This window comes from Salmo trutta, chromosome 17, assembly GCF_901001165.1.
Source record: "Salmo trutta chromosome 17, fSalTru1.1, whole genome shotgun sequence".
Classification (NCBI taxonomy): domain Eukaryota; kingdom Metazoa; phylum Chordata; class Actinopteri; order Salmoniformes; family Salmonidae; genus Salmo; species Salmo trutta.
The window spans coordinates 25,688,834-25,708,198 of NC_042973.1; the positions used below are offsets into that span (position 1 = coordinate 25,688,834).

Consider the following 19,365-nt stretch of genomic DNA (forward strand, 5'->3'; position numbering starts at 1 on the left):
GAATAGAATGTAGGAATATGTTTCTCAGGGTGCTCTTTGTAGGAAGCCTTGTTGGTACTGCATACAGTGGGGCAAAAAAGTATTTAGTCAGCCACCAATTGTGCAAGTTCTCCCACTTAAAAAGATGAGAGGCCTGTAATTTTCATCATAGGTACACGTCAACTATGACAGACAAAATGAGAAAAAAAATTATATTACATTATACATTATAGGATTTTTAATGAATTTATTTGCAAATTATGGTGGAAAATAAGTATTTGGTCACCTACAAACAAGCAAGATTTCTGGCTCTCACAGACCTGTAACTTCTTTAAGAGGCTCCTCTGTCCTCCACTCGTTACCTGTATTATTGGCACCTGTTTGAACTTGTTATCAGTATAAAAGACACCTGTCCACAACCTTAAACAGTCACACGCCAAACTCCACTATGGCCAAGACCAAAGAGCTGTCAAAGGACACCAGAAACAAAATTGTAGACCTGCACCAGGCTGGGAAGACTGAATCTGCAATAGGTAAGCAGCTTGGTTTGAAGAAATCAACTGTGGGAGCAATTATTAGGAAATGGAAGACATACAAGACCACTGATAATCTCCCTCGATCTGGGGCTCCACGCAAGATCTCACCCCGTGGGGTCAAAATGATCACAAGAACGGTGAGCAAAAATCCCAGAACCACACGGGGGGACCTAGTGAATGACCTGCAGAGAGCTGGGACCAAGGTAACAAAGCCTACCATCAGTAACACACTACGCCGCCAGGGACTCAAATCCTGCAGTACCAGACGTGTCCCCCTGCTTAAGCCAGTACATGTCCAGGCCCGTCTGAAGTTTGCTAGAGAGCATTTGGATGATCCAGAAGAGGATTGGGAGAATGGCATATGGTCAGATGAAACCAAAATAGAACTTTTTGGTAAAAACTCAACTCGTCGTGTTTGGAGGACAAAGAATGCTGAGTTGCATCCAAAGAACACCATACCTACTGTGAAGCATGGGGGTGGAAACATCATGCTTTGGGGCTGTTTTTCTGCAAAGGGACCAGGACGACTGATCCGTGTAAAGGAAAGAATGAATGGGGCCATGTATCGTGAGATTTTGAGTGAAAACCTCCTTCCATCAGCAACGGCATTGAAGATGAAACGTGGCTGGGTCTTTCAGCATGACAATGATCCCAAACACACCGCCCGGGCAACGGAGTGGCTTCGTAAGAAGCATTTCAAGGTCCTGGAGTGGCCTAGCCAGTCTCCAGATCTCAACCCCATAGAAAATCTTTGGAGGGAGTTGAAAGTCCGTGTTGCCCAGCGACAGCCCCAAAACATCACTGCTCTGGAGGAGATCTGCATGGAGGAATGGGCCAAAATACCAGCAACAGTGTGTGAAAACCTTGTGAAGACTCACAGAAAACGTTTGACCTGTGTCATTGCCAACAAAGGGTATATAACAAAGTATTGAGAAACTTTTGTTATTGACCAAATACTTATTTTCCACCATAATTTGCAAATAAATTCATTAAAAATCCTACAATGTGATTTTCTGGATTTTTTTTCTTCTAATTTTGTCTGTCATAGTTGAAGTGTACCTATGATGAAAATTACAGGCCTCTCTCATCTTTTTAAGTGGGAGAACTTGCACAATTGGTGGCTGACTAAATACTTTTTTGCCCCACTGTACACATCTTCAGAAAATCGTCTTCAATTGGATAAAGTGAAAAGTTGATTTAACTAGGCATATCCAGGATAAGGTTGTACTGATTGTTTCAAACTATAACTTTCTAAAAATTTCCGCTTGCTTTTAAAAATCTTCAAGCAGAATGAATTCCTTGTGTTGCCTCAGCCTTATGTTTCAGTCAAGCACACAGCACAGTGACATTTCTGTATGTTTATTGACCTGAGTGGTAACAAATACATGGTGAACTTTATAAAATCAATAACGCCTTCAAGGTACAGTACAAGTACAACAAATTACAATTCACTGCATAAAAGATACATAAAAACTTTTCAGAAACATTTTCTTTTGGAAACAGAACAATGTATAAATTTACATTCAGGGTAGAATATACGCATTTCTAATTTTCCCTTCAGGGGACTGCAAAGTAGTATTCTTTGACACACTGTATTTCTCTTCCACAAAGTCTTGCTTTCAGATAAGATGTTAAAAAATCCGATGAATACATATTAAAAAACCTTTTCATGCACTTTTTCATTTTTTCTTGTAAACAGTGAATAGATATTTGCAACATGCATGATGATGAACCAAGGCCTTGGGATTTCACTCCGATGCTGTGTTGCTAGGCGACAGGTTCCTCTGTTTGAAGTACTGTGTGACCTGTTGCGGCAGCTCAGCCAATACTGATTTGGCTAAAGTTTCCTTCGGAGCCTGTGAGAACAAGACAGAAAAGTAAAAGTCTCATTGAGATCTCTAAATATCAGTGCTTATACAATAAGAATGCATTAGAATCAACTTTCATCCAGTTAATGGTTTAGAAGTAAGATATGGCACTTCATCTCTCCATACTCTGTGTATGGAACATTTTTCTCATTTTCAGCAGATGGACTGAAGCTAGGATGTGCTCTCTCCTACTGTTGAGGAAGTCACATGGCCTACAGATCACCCACACCCACTCCCAAGGCTGTTTACACTCACAAAGTCAGTCCATATCAGGATGTGTCATCTCTAATTTGTCCAGCAACAACAACCTGTCGTGATATCTGAGTATAGTGCAACAGGTTGACATCATAACGTTAAACAGTCAACCACAATGTGTTTTAGACTACAGGGGAATAAAAACAAGACTAATTCATACACCGCTTTTGTTTCCCCCTAAGTGTATTAAACATATGAGACACTCACATTTCGGAAGTCCCTGAAGGGAACAAACTGCACAATGTCTCTGACTGCCTCCTCTCCTGTGTAGGAGCGTAACACACTGCTGTCCCCATCCAGGAACTCCATGGCAGCAAAGTCTGCATTGCCCACTCCAATAATGATGATTGACATGGGGAGCTTGGCAGCCTGAACAATGGCGTGGCGGGTCTCATCCATGTCACTGATCACCCCATCTGTGATGATCAGCAGAGTGAAGTATTGCTGCAGGGGGAGAAGGAAAGAGAGAGAGAGAGGGGGGGGCGGAAGGGGAGAGAGAATGGGGATTAAGCTTTGGGAATGATGTGAAGAAGCCTTGAAGGGGAATATAATCATGTTGGGACAGAGCAGAAAAGACTGGACAAATTGTTCAAACAGAAATGACGTTTAGCCACAATGTATTCAACTGTTCGGTTTAGACACATGGATTACGGTGTCAGTATGATGGCTACCACCACACCTCGGAGGTGTCACTGGAATAAGTGAAAATGAATGCAATTCATGTCCAAGCTGTGTCCTCATTGTGAACTTACACAGCGCTCAGTAGACACACATTTCTTTAATTGCATTTTATGCACATTAACTCCAAACACCCTAGAACAGCACAGTCAGATTAGTGATGATTGCATTACATTGCGGATATATTGTTGTACATGTGGAGAGTGAAGATGAGAAGGAGAAAGAAGGAGCTTCAATACTATCCCATTCCACTCCTTCAAAAGAGGAGGGTGGGGGAAGAAGGATTTATATAGTCACACAATCCCTGTCTCCTGTTCTTTCTGCTGCAGTTTGCTGATAGTCATATTTAGAATGGAGATTTCCATTTGCTCAGTGTTGCATCATAATGGAATGTTCTTCCAGCTGTAAGGCTGGTTAGAGAGCAGACAGCAGCATATTCACACTGAACCATCTCACACATGACCTGGACAATTAACTGACTGGAGCCCAAGAAAGACCCAGTCCCATACGCACAAATGTCAAAGGCTCTACTGGTCTTAAGGGATCCACAGATTTCTGAATCATACTGTGGTACGCAGAACAAAAGCAGTAAAAGCATGTCTATGTGTGATGGTCAACGGTGTGAGTCAGTGTAAAGCTATGGTCTGTTGAGCTTCATTCAGTCCTGTGGGTTTATTATGGCCAGGTCCAAACCATGAGGGTCGGAGAGAGCAGCACTTGTACAGGATGAGAGGGTCTCGAGCTGACTCTCTGAACACAGCCACTGACACACAGACCCTCAGCAGTTCCCACGTTCCATACTCACACAGAGAACTTGTATCTATGTAGAGTACTTCAAACATGCCTTGCATAACAAAGACTAAAATAAACACAATTTTACCCCCCCCCCCCCCCCCCCAAATGGTGCCTCTCTTTCTTCCAACCCACTGCTTCTTTCTGTTCGTAAAAGGAAACAAAGCAATCTGACTGACATCAAATACCCTCCCTTCCAGTCCTGGTAATCATCCAAATGGGAGGACTAGACCTATGTTCATAAAATACTCTGTTTTTTTGTCCATATCTGGCCATGCAAATTAATTTGTCAGTGTAACAGACCACACAAACATGTCCCTCTGGGTGAAAAAAAGCTCTATTACTGCTTGGTAATAAGTGCTTTAAGTGTGGAATACACACATTCGGAGGCCATGATTAACTCTCCTGGCCTTCTGGCATGGTTGATGTGATGCTGTGACGTCAAGCCCTGCGGGCCAGTGTGTCACAGCTCCCCACCATCCTCACACGTATCAAGGGCACTGGGCTAAGAAGAGAAGGGGGGGCTGACTTATTTTCATCCTCTTCTTCACATTGCAAACACGCACACATAAAATACACACAGAAGCACACACACACTGTAAGTTCATACAGAAGCACATGCATGTGTGCTCACACATGCAAACGCACACATTCACTCTCAATCGCACTAAACATGCACTAACAGGGTTGCATGTAACTGATTACAAAAAAAACGGTAACTGTAATCCATTACGTTACAAACTAAAATATTGCAATCAGATTACAGATACTTTCGGTTTACTTTTAAATTCGAGTCTGATATTGCTTGTTCTGATATTTCTTAATATCTTTCTTTTAACTTTTTAGATTATGTGTGTGTTCTTTTGTATTGCTAGGTATAAATGCACTGTTGGAGCTAGAAACACAAGCATTTCACTGCACCTGCGATAACATCTGCAAATTTGTGTATGCGACCAATAAACTTGAATTAGATTTTGAACAGCCAGTGAAAAATGCGCTCTTGCAACAGCTGTGTGCAGATCCCAGCCACTGGAATAACAGTTTGAGGGAGTTCCTCCATTGTAAAGTCCTCTGTGGTATTATGCTCCACACATACCGTCAAAAACAAGTTTAATTTAAGAAGACCCATGAGTAGAGCTTTTATTGCTCAATCTAATTCATGCTGATTAAAAAAATAATCCAAAGGCCTAATGGAACGATCAGCGGTGGCCCACCCATTAGGGCGTTAGGGGTGGTACCCCACTTGTGATTGGTCCCAATTTTTGGTCTTTCTTTGAATTTATAAAATAAAAATATGTATAGATTATATGATTCAAGGATTATGTATTAAATGCTCATAAAAGTGCAGTAAAAGTGTACATTTTCCTGTTAAAAAAGATATTGTTCAAAACAAGTCGTTCAGTTACTTAATACTCAGTCCCTCAGTCACTGCCAGGCAGCTCCAAGGGGAAATAGGCAATGCAAACATTGCTTGGATTGCTTTGCCAGCCATTTGCTATGAGGGTGAACTGCCTCAATGTAAATTGCAGGATTTCATAGCATACATTTTAACAGCACAAAGTAAATGGATGGTCCTGGGGCGCTCAAATGTGCATTCAGTCAGAACTTCTGGGTATTCTCTAGTCCCCTCCTCCCAATGAGTCTCTCCTGCCCAGTGGTGACCTGCAATTCAGGTTTTGAGCCCTACCTGTTTAGCATTTATTTATTTTTAATAATTGGACTATTTTGCATTTTATTTTGGCATTCATTTGTGTTACATATCAGTTTGCAAACAATGTAAACAATTTTTTATCATCCTTGAGTTAATAAAGCTGCATACAAACATGGTCTCTTGAGTAAGGCAGCCTTATCTCAGCTCACTGGTCACCATAGCAGCACCCACTTGTAGCACGTGCTCCAGCAGGTATATCTCACTGGTCACCCCCAAAGCCAATTCCTCCTTTGGCTGCCTTTCCATCCAGTTCTCTGCTGCCAATGACTGGAACGAACTGCAAAAATCTCTGAAGCTGGAGACTCATATCTCCCTCACTAGCTTTAAGCACCAGCTGTCAGAGCAGCTCAAAGATCACTGCACCTGTACATAGCCCATCTGTAAACAGCCCATCTATCTACTTACCTCATCCCCATACTGTATTTATTTATTTATCTTGCTCCTTTGCACCCCAGTATCTCTACTTGCACATCTACCATTCCAGTGTTTAATTGCTATATTGTAATTACTTCGCCACCATGGCCTATTTATTGCCTTAACTTACCTAATTTGCACTCACTGTATATAGACTTTTTGTTTTCTTTTGTTCTACTGTATTATTGACTGTATGTTTTGTTTATTCCATGTGTAACTCTGTGTTGTTGTATGTGTCGAATTGCTACGCTTTATCTTGGCCAGTTCGCAGTTGCAAATGAGAACTTGTTCTCAACTAGCCCACCTGGTTAAATAAAGGTGAAATAATATATATTATTTTTAAATCATGAATCATGTTGACAATCTACTGGTAAATCCTTTTCAGTCCTTGTCATATGAAGAGAAATAATGAAGAGAAATTAAAACGTATCGGTGCTCATTGGCCATTGGACATAAACATTATATAACAAGTCGGGAATCCAAGTCTGGGTTTAAGGATTTAAAACGTCTGTCTGAAAGGGTCTCTTTTTCAAGCTTAAAAGGATACAAATTCTCACGCAACATCATGGGCCAGAAAAGGTTCAATCCAGCATGACTCATGCCTCGTTCAGAAGACCTGGGAACTCGTAAATTAGACATTTCTGACTTCAGTGCGTTCAAGACAACTGGGAAAATACGTTTTGAATGGTCATCCAACTCGGAATTCCAAGTCAAGAACTCGGGTCTCATTCTAAAGCTCCGACTTTCCGACCATGATTTAACCTTGTTTATTTGCAGAGTTACCAGTTGTCTTGAAAGCACCATAAATCCAGAGAATGCCAGATTTTGATGACAAAGTTTGATGACAAAGTTTGCCCACAAGAAGGACCGCCGCGCCCCCTTCCTGTTCAAGTGAGCACAGCACAACAACGAGGAGTCCAAAAATAGGCCTCTGTCTTGTATGCTGCTGCATAAATTATGTAATATTCCATGGAGACACACTACATGACCAAAAGTATGTGGACACCTGCTCGTCGAACATCTCATTCCAAAATCATGGGATTAAATCTGGAGTTAGTCCCCTCTTTGCTGCTATAACAGCCTCCGCTCTTCTGGGAAGGCTTTCCACTAGATGTTGGACCATTTCTGTGGGGACTTGCTTCCATTCAGCCACAAGAGCATTAATGAGGTCGGGCACTGATGTTGGGCGATTAGGCACACCGATCTCGACAAACTGTTTCTGTATGGACCTCGCTTTGTGCACGGGGGCATTGTCATGCTGAAACAGGAAAGGGCATTCCCCAAACTATTTCCCCAAAGCTGGAAGCACAGAATAGTCTAGAATGTCATTGTATGCTGTAGCGTTAAGATTTATCTTCACTGGAACTAAGGGGCCTTGCCCAAACCATGAAGAACAGCCCCAGACCATTATTCCTCCACCAACAAACTTTATAGTTGGCACTATGCATTGAAGCAGGTAGTGTTCTCCTGGCATCCGCCAAACCCAGATTTGTCTGTCGGACTGCCAGATGGTGAAGCGTGATTCATCCCTCCAGATAAAGTGTTTCCACTGCTCCAGAGTCCAATGATGGTGAGCTTTACACCACTCCAGCTGACGCTTGGTGTTGTACATGGTGATCTTAGGCTTGTGTGTGGCTGCTTGGCCATGGAAACCCATTTCATGAAGCTCCTGACAAATAATTATTGTGCTGACGTTGCAGTTTGGAACTCAGTAGTGAGTGTTGCAACCGAGGATAGACAATTTTTACGTGCTAGGCGCTTGAGTGCTCAATGGTCCCGTTCTGTGAGCTTGAGTGGCCTATCACTTCGCGGCTGAGGCGTTGTTGCTCCTAGACGTTTCCACTTCACAATAACAGCACCTACAGTTGACTGGGGCAGCTCTAGCAGGGCAGAAATTTGATGAACTGACTTATTGGAAAAATGACATCCTATGACGGTGTCACGTTGAAAGTCACTGAGCTCTTCAGTAAGGCCATTCTACTGCCAATGTTTGTCTATGGAGATTGCATGGCTGTGTGCTCAGTTTTGTACACCTGTCAGCAACGGGTGTGGCTGAAATATCAGAATCCACTAATTTGAAAGGGTGTCCATATATTTTTGTATATACAGTGAGGGAAAAAAGTATTTGATCCCCTGCTGATTTTGTACGTTTGCCCACTGACAAAGAAATGATCAGCCTATAATTTTAATGGTAGGTTTATTTCAAGAGTGAGAGACAGAATAACAACAAAGAAATCCAGAAAAACACGTGAAAAATGTTATAAATTGATTTGCATTTTAATGAGGGAAATAAGTATTTGACCCCCTCTCAATCAGAAAGATTTCTGGCTCCCAGGTGTCTTTTATACAGGTAACGAGCTGAGATTAGGAGCACACTCTTAAAGGGAGTGCTCCTAATCTCAGTTTGTTACCTGTATAAAAGACACCTGTCCACAGAAGCAATCAATCAATCAGATTCCAAACTCTCCACCATGGCCAAGACCAAAGAGCTCTCCAAGGATGTCAGGGACAAGATTGTAGACCTACACAAGGCTGGAATGGGCTACAAGACCATCGCCAAGCAGCTTGGTGAGAAGGTGACAACAGTTGGTGCGATTATTCGCAAATGGAAGAAACACAAAAGAACTGTCAATCTCCGTCAGCCTGGGGCTCCATGCAAGATCTCACCTCGTGGAGTTGCAATGATCATGAGAATGGTGAGGAATCAGCCCAGAACTACACGGGAGGATCTTGTCAATGATCTCAAGGCAGCTGGGACCATAGTCACCAAGAAAACAATTGGTAACACACTATGCCGTGAAGGACTGAAATCCTGCAGCGCCCGCAAGGTCCTCCTGCTCAAGAAAGCACATATACATGCTCGTCTGAAGTTTTCCAATGAACATCTGAATGATTCAGAGGACAACTGGGTGAAAGTGTTGTGGTCAGATGAGACCAAAATGGAGCTCTTTGGCATCAACTCAACTCGCCGTGTTTGGAGGAGGAGAAATGCTGCCTATGACCCCAAGAACACCATCCCCACCGTCAAACATGGAGGTGGAAACATTATGCTTTGGGGGGTTTTTTCTGCTAAGGGGACAGGACTTCACCGCATCAAAGGGACGATGGACAGGGCCATGTACCATCAAATCTTGGGTGAGAACCTCCTTCCCCCAGCCAGGGCATTGAAAATGGGTTGTGGATGGGTATTCCAGCATGACAATGACCCAAAACACACGGCCAAGGCAACAAAGGAGTGGCTCAAGAAGAAGCACATTAAGGTCCTGGAGTGGCCTAGCCAGTCTCCAGACCCTACTCCCATAGAAAATCTGTGGAGGGAGCTGAAGGTTCGAGTTGCCAAACATCAGCCTCAAAACCTTAATGACTTGGAGAAGATCTGCAACTAGGAGTGGGACAAAATCCCTCCTGAGATGTGTGCAAACCTGGTGGCCAACTACAAGAAACGTCTGACCTCTGTGATTGCCAACAAGGTTTTGCCACCAAGTATTAAGTTATGTTTTGCAGAGGGGTCAAGTACTTATTTCCCTCATTAAAATGAAAATACATTTATAACATTTTTGACATGCGTTCTTCTGGATTTTTTGTTTGTTTTTCTGTCTCTCACTGTTCAAATAAACCTACCATTAAATTTTTAGACTGATCATTTCTTTGTCAGTGGACAAACGTACAACATCAGCAGGGGATCAAATACTTTTTTCCCTCACTGTATAGTATATGTATACAGTAGCTAAAAAAGTAATACTAAGTGTATGTTATGTAGTAAGCTGTAAGTAGCCCATGTGTCTCATTTGGTCTCTCTCCCCCTCAGAACTTAGCCTATACTGTTCTGAATTGGTGGTGCACATGTAGCCTATAGCCAGTTTTAGAGAAATGTCATCATCGAATATTGTAAAAGTTTTCATTGTCTGCTTATACGCCCCCGTTATTTATCCTACGTTTCTGACTTGGTGTACAGGGAGAATACTGTAACAACGGCCCATGTTCTGTATTATGTCGCTGTCCATTTCAAAAGTGCTGAACAAATAGGCATATCGTCCGTTTTAGCTCGCTAATTCGTTCCATTATGCAATAGTTTGTACATCTCAATTGTTATATTGCTTATATAGGTCTATCTCATTAGTAACTTATGAATCATTTTAGGCAATGTTGGAATGATGCATTTCTTTGTTTTGCTTACTTTGTGTATTATAATTAGCTCATTGCTTTTCTCCACAACAAGGGGATACTGTAATGTTGTTGGGTCCGTAACCATGTTTCCCAGTGAAAGTCCAGTAATTGACCCATATAATTCCAGTTGATATTGCAAGGGTTGTTTTGTCTTTTAGACCACAAAGGCCTAATAAAATACTTAATATGGTAATCTAACCATCTCTCTCTCTCTCTCTCTCTCTCTCTCTGTGTGTGTGTGTGTGTGTGGTGACATAAGTCCAGTAATTGACCCATATAATTCCAGTTGATATTGCAAGGGTTGTTCTCTCTCTCTCTCTCTCTCTCTCTCTCTCTCTCTCTCTCTCTCTCTCTCTCTCTCTCTCTCTCTCTCTCTCTCTCTCTCTCTCTCTCTCTCTCTCTCTCTCTCTCTCTCTCTCTCTCTCTCTCTCTCTCTCTCTCTCTCTCTCTCTCTCTCTCTCTCTCTCTCTCTCTCTCTCTCTCTCTCTCTCTCTCTCTCTCTCTCTCTCTCTCTCTCTCTCTCTCTCTCTCTCTCTCTCTCTCTCTCTCTCTCTCTGTGTGTGTGTGTGTGGTGACTTAAAGAAGGGTTGTAACGGCCGTCGTATGAAGTGGACCAAGGCGCAGCGGGTTGAGTCCTCATTTTAACCTGTTGGGGACAGACGAACACCTCACCAATATCCAATGGTATAGCGTGCCGCGAATTACAAATACCTCAAAAATACAAAAACTTCAATTTTTCAAACATATGACTATTTTACACCATTTTAAAGACAAGACTCTCCTTTATCTAACCACATTGTCCGATTTCAAAAAGGCTAAAAAAAGCAAAACATTAGATTATGTCAGCAGAGTACCCAGCCAGAAATAATCACACACCCATTTTTCAATCTAGCATATATGTCACAAAAACCAAAACCACAGCTAAATGCAGCACTAACCTTTGATGATCTTCATCAGATGACACTCCTAGGACATTATGTTATACAATACATGCATGTTTTGTTCAATCAAGTTCATTTTATATCAAAAAACAGCTTTTTACATTAGCATGTTTTGTTCAGAACTAGCATACCTACCGAAAACTTCCGGTGAATTTACTAAATTACTCACGATAAACGTTCACAAAAAACATAACAATTATTTTAAGAATTATAGATACAGAACTCCTTTATGCAATCGCGGTGTCCGATTTTAAAATAGCTTTCGGTGAAAGCACATTTTGCAATATTCTGAGTAGATAACCCGGCCATCACGGCTAGCTATTTTGACACCCACCAAGTTTGGCACTCACCAAACTCAGATTTACTATAAGAAAAATTGGATTACCTTTGCTGTTCTTCGTCAGAATGCACTCCCAGGACTTCTACTTCAACACCCAATGTTGTTTTGGTTCCAAATAATCCATAGTTATATCCAAACAGCTCCGTTTTGTTTGTGCGTTCAAATCACTATCCGAAGGGTGACACGCCGGCGCATTTCGTGACAAAAAAATTCGAAATATTCCATTACCGTACTTCGAAGCATGTCAAACACTGTTTAAAATCAATTTTTATGCGATTTTTCTCGTAAAATAGCGATAATATTCCAACCGGAAGACGTTGTATCCGTTCAAACACTGAAATAAGAAAATGGAGTCATCACATGCACGCGCACGCCAGTGTCATTGTTCTCAGAAGTACCATTCTCCAAAACCCCTACTGTTTTTCGCCCAGAGAATGCAGAGTTATCATTCAACATTCTGGCGCCTTCTGAGAGCCAATGAAAGCCTTAGAAAATGTCACGTTACAGCAGAGATCCTGTATTTTCGATAAAGAGGCTACAGAAGGCCAAGAAATGGTCAGAGAGGGCACTTCCCATATAGAATCTTCTCAGGTTTTGGCCTGCCATATGAGTTCTGTTATACTCACAGACACCATTCAAACAGTTTTAGAAACTTTAGGGTGTTTTCTATCCAAATCTACTAATTATATGCATATTCTAGTTTCTGGGCAGGAGTAATAACCAGATTAAATCGGGTACGTTTTTTATCCGGCCGTGAAAATACTGCCCCTATCCCAAACAGGTTAAACTTTTATTGAACACTAAATAAACAAAACAAGAAAACGAACGAACGAACAGTAATGCAGGATACACACAACAGTGCAAAAACAACTTCCCACCAGGGACATGTGAAAACAGGGCTACCTAAGTATGACTCCCAATCAGCAACAACGATATACAGCTGTTCCTGATTGAGAGCCATACCAGGCCAACACAAAGAAATACACAACATAGACAGATCATAGAAATACAAAACATAGAACATAACCAAACCCCAGAATACTCTAAACAAACACCCCTCTACATAAACACATATCCCAACAAACCCCGAACCACATAAAACAAACACCCCCCTGCCACGTCCTGACCAAACTACAATAACAAATAACCCCTTTACTGGTCAGGATGTGACAAGGGTAAAGTCAAGGCCTCAACACCTATCTGAATTTCTGTCTGTGTCCATTTTGAAAGTGCTGAATGAAGGCCTACCTTGTCGCAGCTCGTTTGCTTGCACTTGCTTATACTTACGGCTAAGTGTTAATGATATAAGAATAAACATTATGAATTTACTGAACATAAATGTAAAAAAGTTTGTGTATGGTTCAAAAGTCTAAACTCATGTCGACATTAGTTATTGTTGAAGAAGAGTGCAGTTTTATCCGGGCTCTTCGCTGGCCTTGGCAGAACACTGACATTCCTATCTTGCAGGAAATCACGCATAGAACGAGCAGTATGGCTGGTGGCATTGTCATGCTGGAGGGTCATGTCAGGACGAACCTGCAGGAAGGGTACCACATGAGGGAGGAGGATGTCTTCTCTGTAACACACAGGTTTGAGATTGCCTGCAATGACAACAAGCTAAGTCTGACAATGCTGTGACACACCGCCCCAGACCATGACGAACTCTCCACCTCCAAAACGATCCTGCTCCAGAGTACAGGCCTCGGTGTAACGCTCATTCCTTCGACGATAAACGCGAATCCGACCATCACCCCTGGTGAGACAAAACCGCAACTCGTCAGTGAAGAGCACTTTTTGCCAGTCCTGTCTGGTCCAGCGACGGTGGGTTTGTGCCCATAGGCGACCTTGTTGCCGGTGATGTCTGGTGAGGACCTGCCTTACAACAGGCCTACAAGCCCTCAGTCCAGCCTCTCTCAGCCTATTGCGGAGAGTCTGATCACTGATGGAGGGATTGTGCGTTCCTGGTGTAACTTGGGCAGTTGTTGTTGCCATCCTGTACCTGTCCCGCAGGTGTGATGTTTGCATGTACCGATCTTGTGCAGGTGTTGTTACACATGGTCTGCCACTGCGAGGACGATCAGCTCTCCGTCCTGTCTCCCTGTAGCGCTGTCTTAGGCGTCTCACAGTACGGACATTGCAATTTATTGCCCTGGCCACATCTGCAGTCCTCATGCCTCCTTGCAGCATGCCTAAGGCACGTTTACGCAGATGAGCAGGGACCCTGGGCATCTTTCTTTTGGTGTTTTTCAGAGTCAGTAGAAAGGCCTCTTTAGTGTCCTAAGTTGTCATAACTGTGACCTTAATTGCCTACCGTCTGCAAGCTGTTAGTGTCTTAACAACCGTTCCACAGGTGCATGTTCATTAATTGTTTATGGTTCATTGAACAAGCATGGGAAACAGTGTTAAAACCCTTTACAATGAAGATCTGTGAAGTTATTTGGATTTTTACGAATTATCTTTGAAAGACAGGGTCCTGAAAAAGGGATGTTTCTTTTTTTGCTGAGTTTATTTCCAAGTCCTATTCTTGAAGATCAAGGAGTATTTAATTCATTGGAATGACTGGAAATCTGACAGACTTTGGTTTTTAATGTAAATATATAGCCTAATCATTTTATGTCTTTATTATGAAGTAGGAAGCAATGTGTTAGAAGCCTACATAATCCCTAAAGTAAAATGCAAAATTTGTTAATGGCCAGATACAGTGAGCTCCAAAAGTATTTGGACAGTGACATATTTTGTTGTTGCTTTGGCTCTGTACTGTCAGCTTTAATTTGAGGGTATTTTCATCCATATCGGGTGAACCATTTAGAATTACAGCACTTTCTGTACAATACACAAGTATTGGGACGAATTCACTTATGTGTATTAAAGTAGCAAAAAGTTAAGTATTTGGTCCCATATTCCTAGCACGCAATGACTACATTAAGCTTGTGACTGTACAAACTTGTTGGATGCACTTGCTGTTTGTTTTGGTTGTGTTCATCATTCTTTTGTGCCCAATAGAAATTAATGATGTCATTTTGGAGTAACTTTTATTGGAAATAAGAATAGAATATGTTTGTAAACACTTCTACATTAATGTGGATGCTACCCAGTGGAGGAGCTGTCTTTTTTCAAGTAGGTCCATTAGAATGCTAGAAATACTAGAATACAGTATTCTGTAGAGACCTCTGATTATTCACTAAATAAAGGGTTAACACATTTTGACAGATGGAATTTCATGACTTCTCCATGACAACCACATTTCCGTGACCAATAATTGGTGTGGTCTCTATGTTGTAACATGGGTCGTCTAAAGGAGACCAAGGCGCAGCGTGTATAGTGCTCATATTTGATTTTTAATGAAGACACTTGAACAAAACAACAAAACGACCGACAACAGTTCCGTAAGGTACACTTTGACAAAACGGAAAACAACTACCCACACCCACACATGAAAAACAGGCTACCTAAGTATGGCTTCCAATCAGAGACAACGATAGACAGCTGCCTCTGATTGGAAACCATACCTGGCCAAAACATAGAAAACAAAAACATAGAAATAGAAATCTAGAAAACCCCACATAGAAACAGAAAACCAAAACCACCCAAAACACCCACCTGTCACGCCCTGACCACTCAATGGAAAATTACCTCTTACAAGGGTCAGGACGTGACAGTACCCCCCCCCCCCCCCCCCCAAAGGTGCAGACCCCGACTGCACCCAAACAAAACCCAACAAAAACAACCCCAAACACAAAGGGAGGGCAGGGAGGGTGACAAAAGTCTATGGCGGCTCATGTGCTACACCCAGAACCTTCCTCTCCCTCCGATCCTCCAGCAACGGAGGTGGCTCCGGCTCAGGGCGTAACCCCCATTCCGCCCGTAGATCCCTCCGCTTCTGTAACCCTGGCCTGTGGATCATTATCGGAGGAATCGGACTGTAGATCAGTACCGGAAGCTCTGTGCTGTAGACCACCGCTGGAGGTTCTGACCTACAGGCCACCGCTGAAGGATCCGAGCTGCAGACCGCCGCTGAAGGCTCCGGGCTGCAGACCGCCGCTGAAGGCTCCGGGCTGCAGACCGCCGCTGGAGGCTCTGGACTGAAGAGCATCGCTGGAGGCTCCGGACTGAAGAGCGTCGCTGGAGGCTCTGAACTGAGGAGTGTTGCCGGAGGCTCCGGACTGGGAGGCGTCATAATAGGTTCCGGACTAGTGACCATTGCTGCTGGCTCCATGCCATGGATCATCTCTACAGGTTCCGCGCCAAGGATCATCACTGGAGGCTTCTTACCATGGATTATCTCTACAGGTGCCGGGCCATGGATTATTCCTACAGGCTTCGTGCCATGGTTTATCCCTACAGGCTCCGGACCATTTATAATCCCTCCAGGCTTTTTGCCAAGGATTATTTCTTCAGGTTCCGGGCCATGGATTACCTCTTCAGGCTTCGTGCCATGGAATATCCCTACAGGCTCCGGGCCATGGATCATCACTCGAGGCTTAGTGCCATGGATCGTCTCTACAGGCGTCGGACCATCGATTATCACTGGAGGCTTTGTACGTGGAGCAGGAACCGGTCTCACCGGACTGGGGAGATGCACTGAGGACCGAGTGCTCAAAGCAGGCACTGGCCGTACTGGGTTATGGATGCGCACTGGAGGGAGAGTGCAAAGAACAGGCACAGGACGTACTGGATTCTGGAGGCGTGCTGGAGGGAGAGCGCGAGGAGCAGGCACAGGACGTACTGTGCTATGGAGGCGCACTGGAGAGGGAGTGTGCGAGGCAGGCACATGCTTACCACAATAAGCACGGGTAGTTGACTCAGGCCTCACCCCTGGCCCAGCCAAACTACCCGTGTGCCTCTCATTTTTCTGCCTCTCGTTTTTCCCAGGTAGGCTCCGATATCTATCGATTACCTGGCCCCAAGTCCAGTTCCTCCTCTCCATCCATTCCGTATGTGACCAGGTGTCCATTTTTTCCCGGGCACGCTGCTTGATCCAATCATGGTGGGTAGTTCTGTAACATGGGTCGTCTAAAGGAGACCAAGGCGCACCGTGTATAGTGCTCATATTTGATTTTTAATGTAGACACTTGAACAAAACAACAAAACGGCCGACAACAGTTCTGTAAGGTACACTTTGACAAAACGGAAAACAACTACCCACACATGAAAAACAGGCTGCCTAAGTATGGCTTCCAATCAGAGACAACGATAGACAGCTGCCTCTGATTGGAAACCATACCTGGCCAAAACATAGAAAACAAAAACATAGAAATAGAAATCTAGAAAACCCCACATAGAAACAGAAAACCAAAACCACCCAAAACACCCGCCTGTCACGCCCTGACCACTCTACTTGGAAAAATGACCTCTTACAAGGGTCAGGACGTCACACTATGTAGCCTACATAAAAAAGGTCAGCATAAATGTGGAGAGCTACTGGGTGTGCTGGCTTTTCATCCAGCCATGAAACACACCTGACCTTATCAAGGTCCAGTTTAGCAGCTGATGTTTCGGCTACATAGTCGTTGTATCATTTCAAATTCAAAGTGCTGGAGTACAGAGCCAAAACAACAACAAAAAATTGTCACTGTCCCAATATTTTGGAGCTCACTCTATGTAAACTCTCATTGATTTATCTTGGAATAGATGTTGTTCAATTGGTAATATTCATTTTTGTCTTCGTTTAATGCCTCTGATGGGGAAAGCAATCTAACAGTAACTGAAAGTAATCAGATTATGTTACTGAGTTCGGGTAATCCAAAAGTTACATTATTGATAAAAAATTTGGACAAGTAACTAGTAACTGTAATGGATTACATTAGAAAGTAACAAACCCAACACTGTGCACAAATATGCATGATTCTACTTAAATACACACAGACAGATATAGTTTGACAAGTTCACAAACACAGCAACACACACACACGGCTTGGCTATTGTCGGTACTAACTGCTTTCTAGTCATCTCTGTTGTCTTGTCAGTAGTTGTCAGTAGTTTCCTCCCACACAAACACAGTCCCTCAGATATACTGGCTGTTGCGCCCCCTTGCTCCTGCCTGCTTCCCATCAGAAGGGCCACCAGAGCTGGCCTATGTTTGATAGAAGCCCCCGCTCCCATGCTGTGGACGCTGTAAAGTCTGCTCCTTTAATGTACTTACAGGCACGCTCATTAGTGAATCATTATCTAAGAGACAGAGACAGACACAGCTACCACGCTGAAGCGCAGCCGTTTTGCACACACTCACACACAGCCAAAATCATTATCCAAGGCAGGGACAGGGACAGACATCTACAGTGCCTAGCAGGTGATTTGCGAGTGCACACATGCACACACCAAGGTATTTATCTCTTCCATTTCTAAAACCTTGTGAAGTGAACACAATAGCTAATTTATCTTGTTTTTACAGTTAATATACCAGCAAATTGCAGTAAAATTCTCTTTGGTCTTACTCTATTTCTCTCCTATTTCTCTGGGGTGACAGGGTGCAATTAGGGACAAAAAGCTCCCAGGAGCCTCTGAAGAATGCTTAATAATAACAAGCTATTACTTGTCAAACCCACATGCTGTGTACATCTGAATGTGAAGCCAGGAAACAGAAGGTCCAATGAGGGGTCTGGGCTGTATTTTCACTATTTTCAGGGTATAAGAATGTTAGCTACTGTATATCCTTAACTTTGACATTATGTCCTGGTCAGTCTTCCTTCACTGGAGGAAAATACTCTTTAACTGTCTCATTCTAGTCTGTTTACACTAGAGTCTCTTGTGTCTCAGTTGGTAGAGCATGGTGCTTGCAATGTCAGGGTTGTGGGTTTGATTCCCAAGGAGAAAAAGTAGTAACATTTATGCACTCACTACTGTAAATCCAGAGCATCTGTTAAATGACAAAATGTCAGAGTCACTGGGCTCGTTTGAGTGGTAAGGAGAAAGCAACAGACTGTAGACTAAAGTCGAGGTGGTTTTCCAACAGCAAGGCTCGCAACATACCAGCATTGCCATTGTTTATAAAAGTTGTTCTTTAAAATGTTGAAATAAACATGTCTCCAATCCCCATTTCACACAAACAAAAACACAAAAACAATGATTGGTGGACAATAGAGCCTCCCACAATACAGGTGATGCTCCAGCATGAAGTTGGGGGAAGAGCAACTGTAGAAATGTTCAGTTGACTGCAGCCGAAACTTCATGACCTTTGATCACATGATTTTTGATCCCATGTAGGCACAAGTCTGACCATTTTTATCCCCATAATGCAACACACTTTGAAAGGTGGTGAACAACAATGGTACCCGACTTGTCAAAAGTGATCTTCTCGAACGTGGCCACTGTCACATCCTTACTGTCACATTCTCCAGTGCTGCATCTCTATCTAGAGTCAGAACCTCTCCTGTAGCAGAGACAGACAGAGAGACCATTCTGTTGGACAGCAAACAGAATGGAGCAGAACTCTGGGCCTTCGCCTCATTAGTCATTAAAACCCATGAACAACAAAAGGAAAAGAGGGAACATTTGTTCACTGAATCACCTTCTATAAATAACTAGAATTAAAAGGGGGGTTTTAATGGCTGCTCTCTTCTCCTCTCGGCTGGTAATAAGAGCGATTTTCAAAATGCCTCTGCTGACTTTGAACTGACAACCAGAATCAGAGTTTTGAGGTTTTTCCACACAGCAATTAGGATCTGTTAGTGCTGGATCCAACTCC

The 19,365-nt window shown here is 43.0% G+C and overlaps 1 protein-coding gene across 1 annotated transcript in view; it reads right to left on the reverse strand.

The window, feature by feature from the left end:
- Positions 1-1,858: 1,858 nt before the first annotated feature.
- The window catches only part of LOC115151935 (copine-2), a 40,688-nt gene continuing 23,181 nt past the window's right edge, over positions 1,859-19,365 (reverse strand). Inside the window, exons 15-16 of the mRNA XM_029696298.1 lie at positions 2,846-3,082; positions 1,859-2,371 (exon numbers count right to left, since the gene is read on the reverse strand). Of these exons, the coding sequence (XP_029552158.1) occupies positions 2,264-2,371; positions 2,846-3,082 (345 nt within the window). The 3' untranslated portion in view covers positions 1,859-2,263. The remainder of the gene's footprint in view (positions 2,372-2,845; positions 3,083-19,365) is intronic.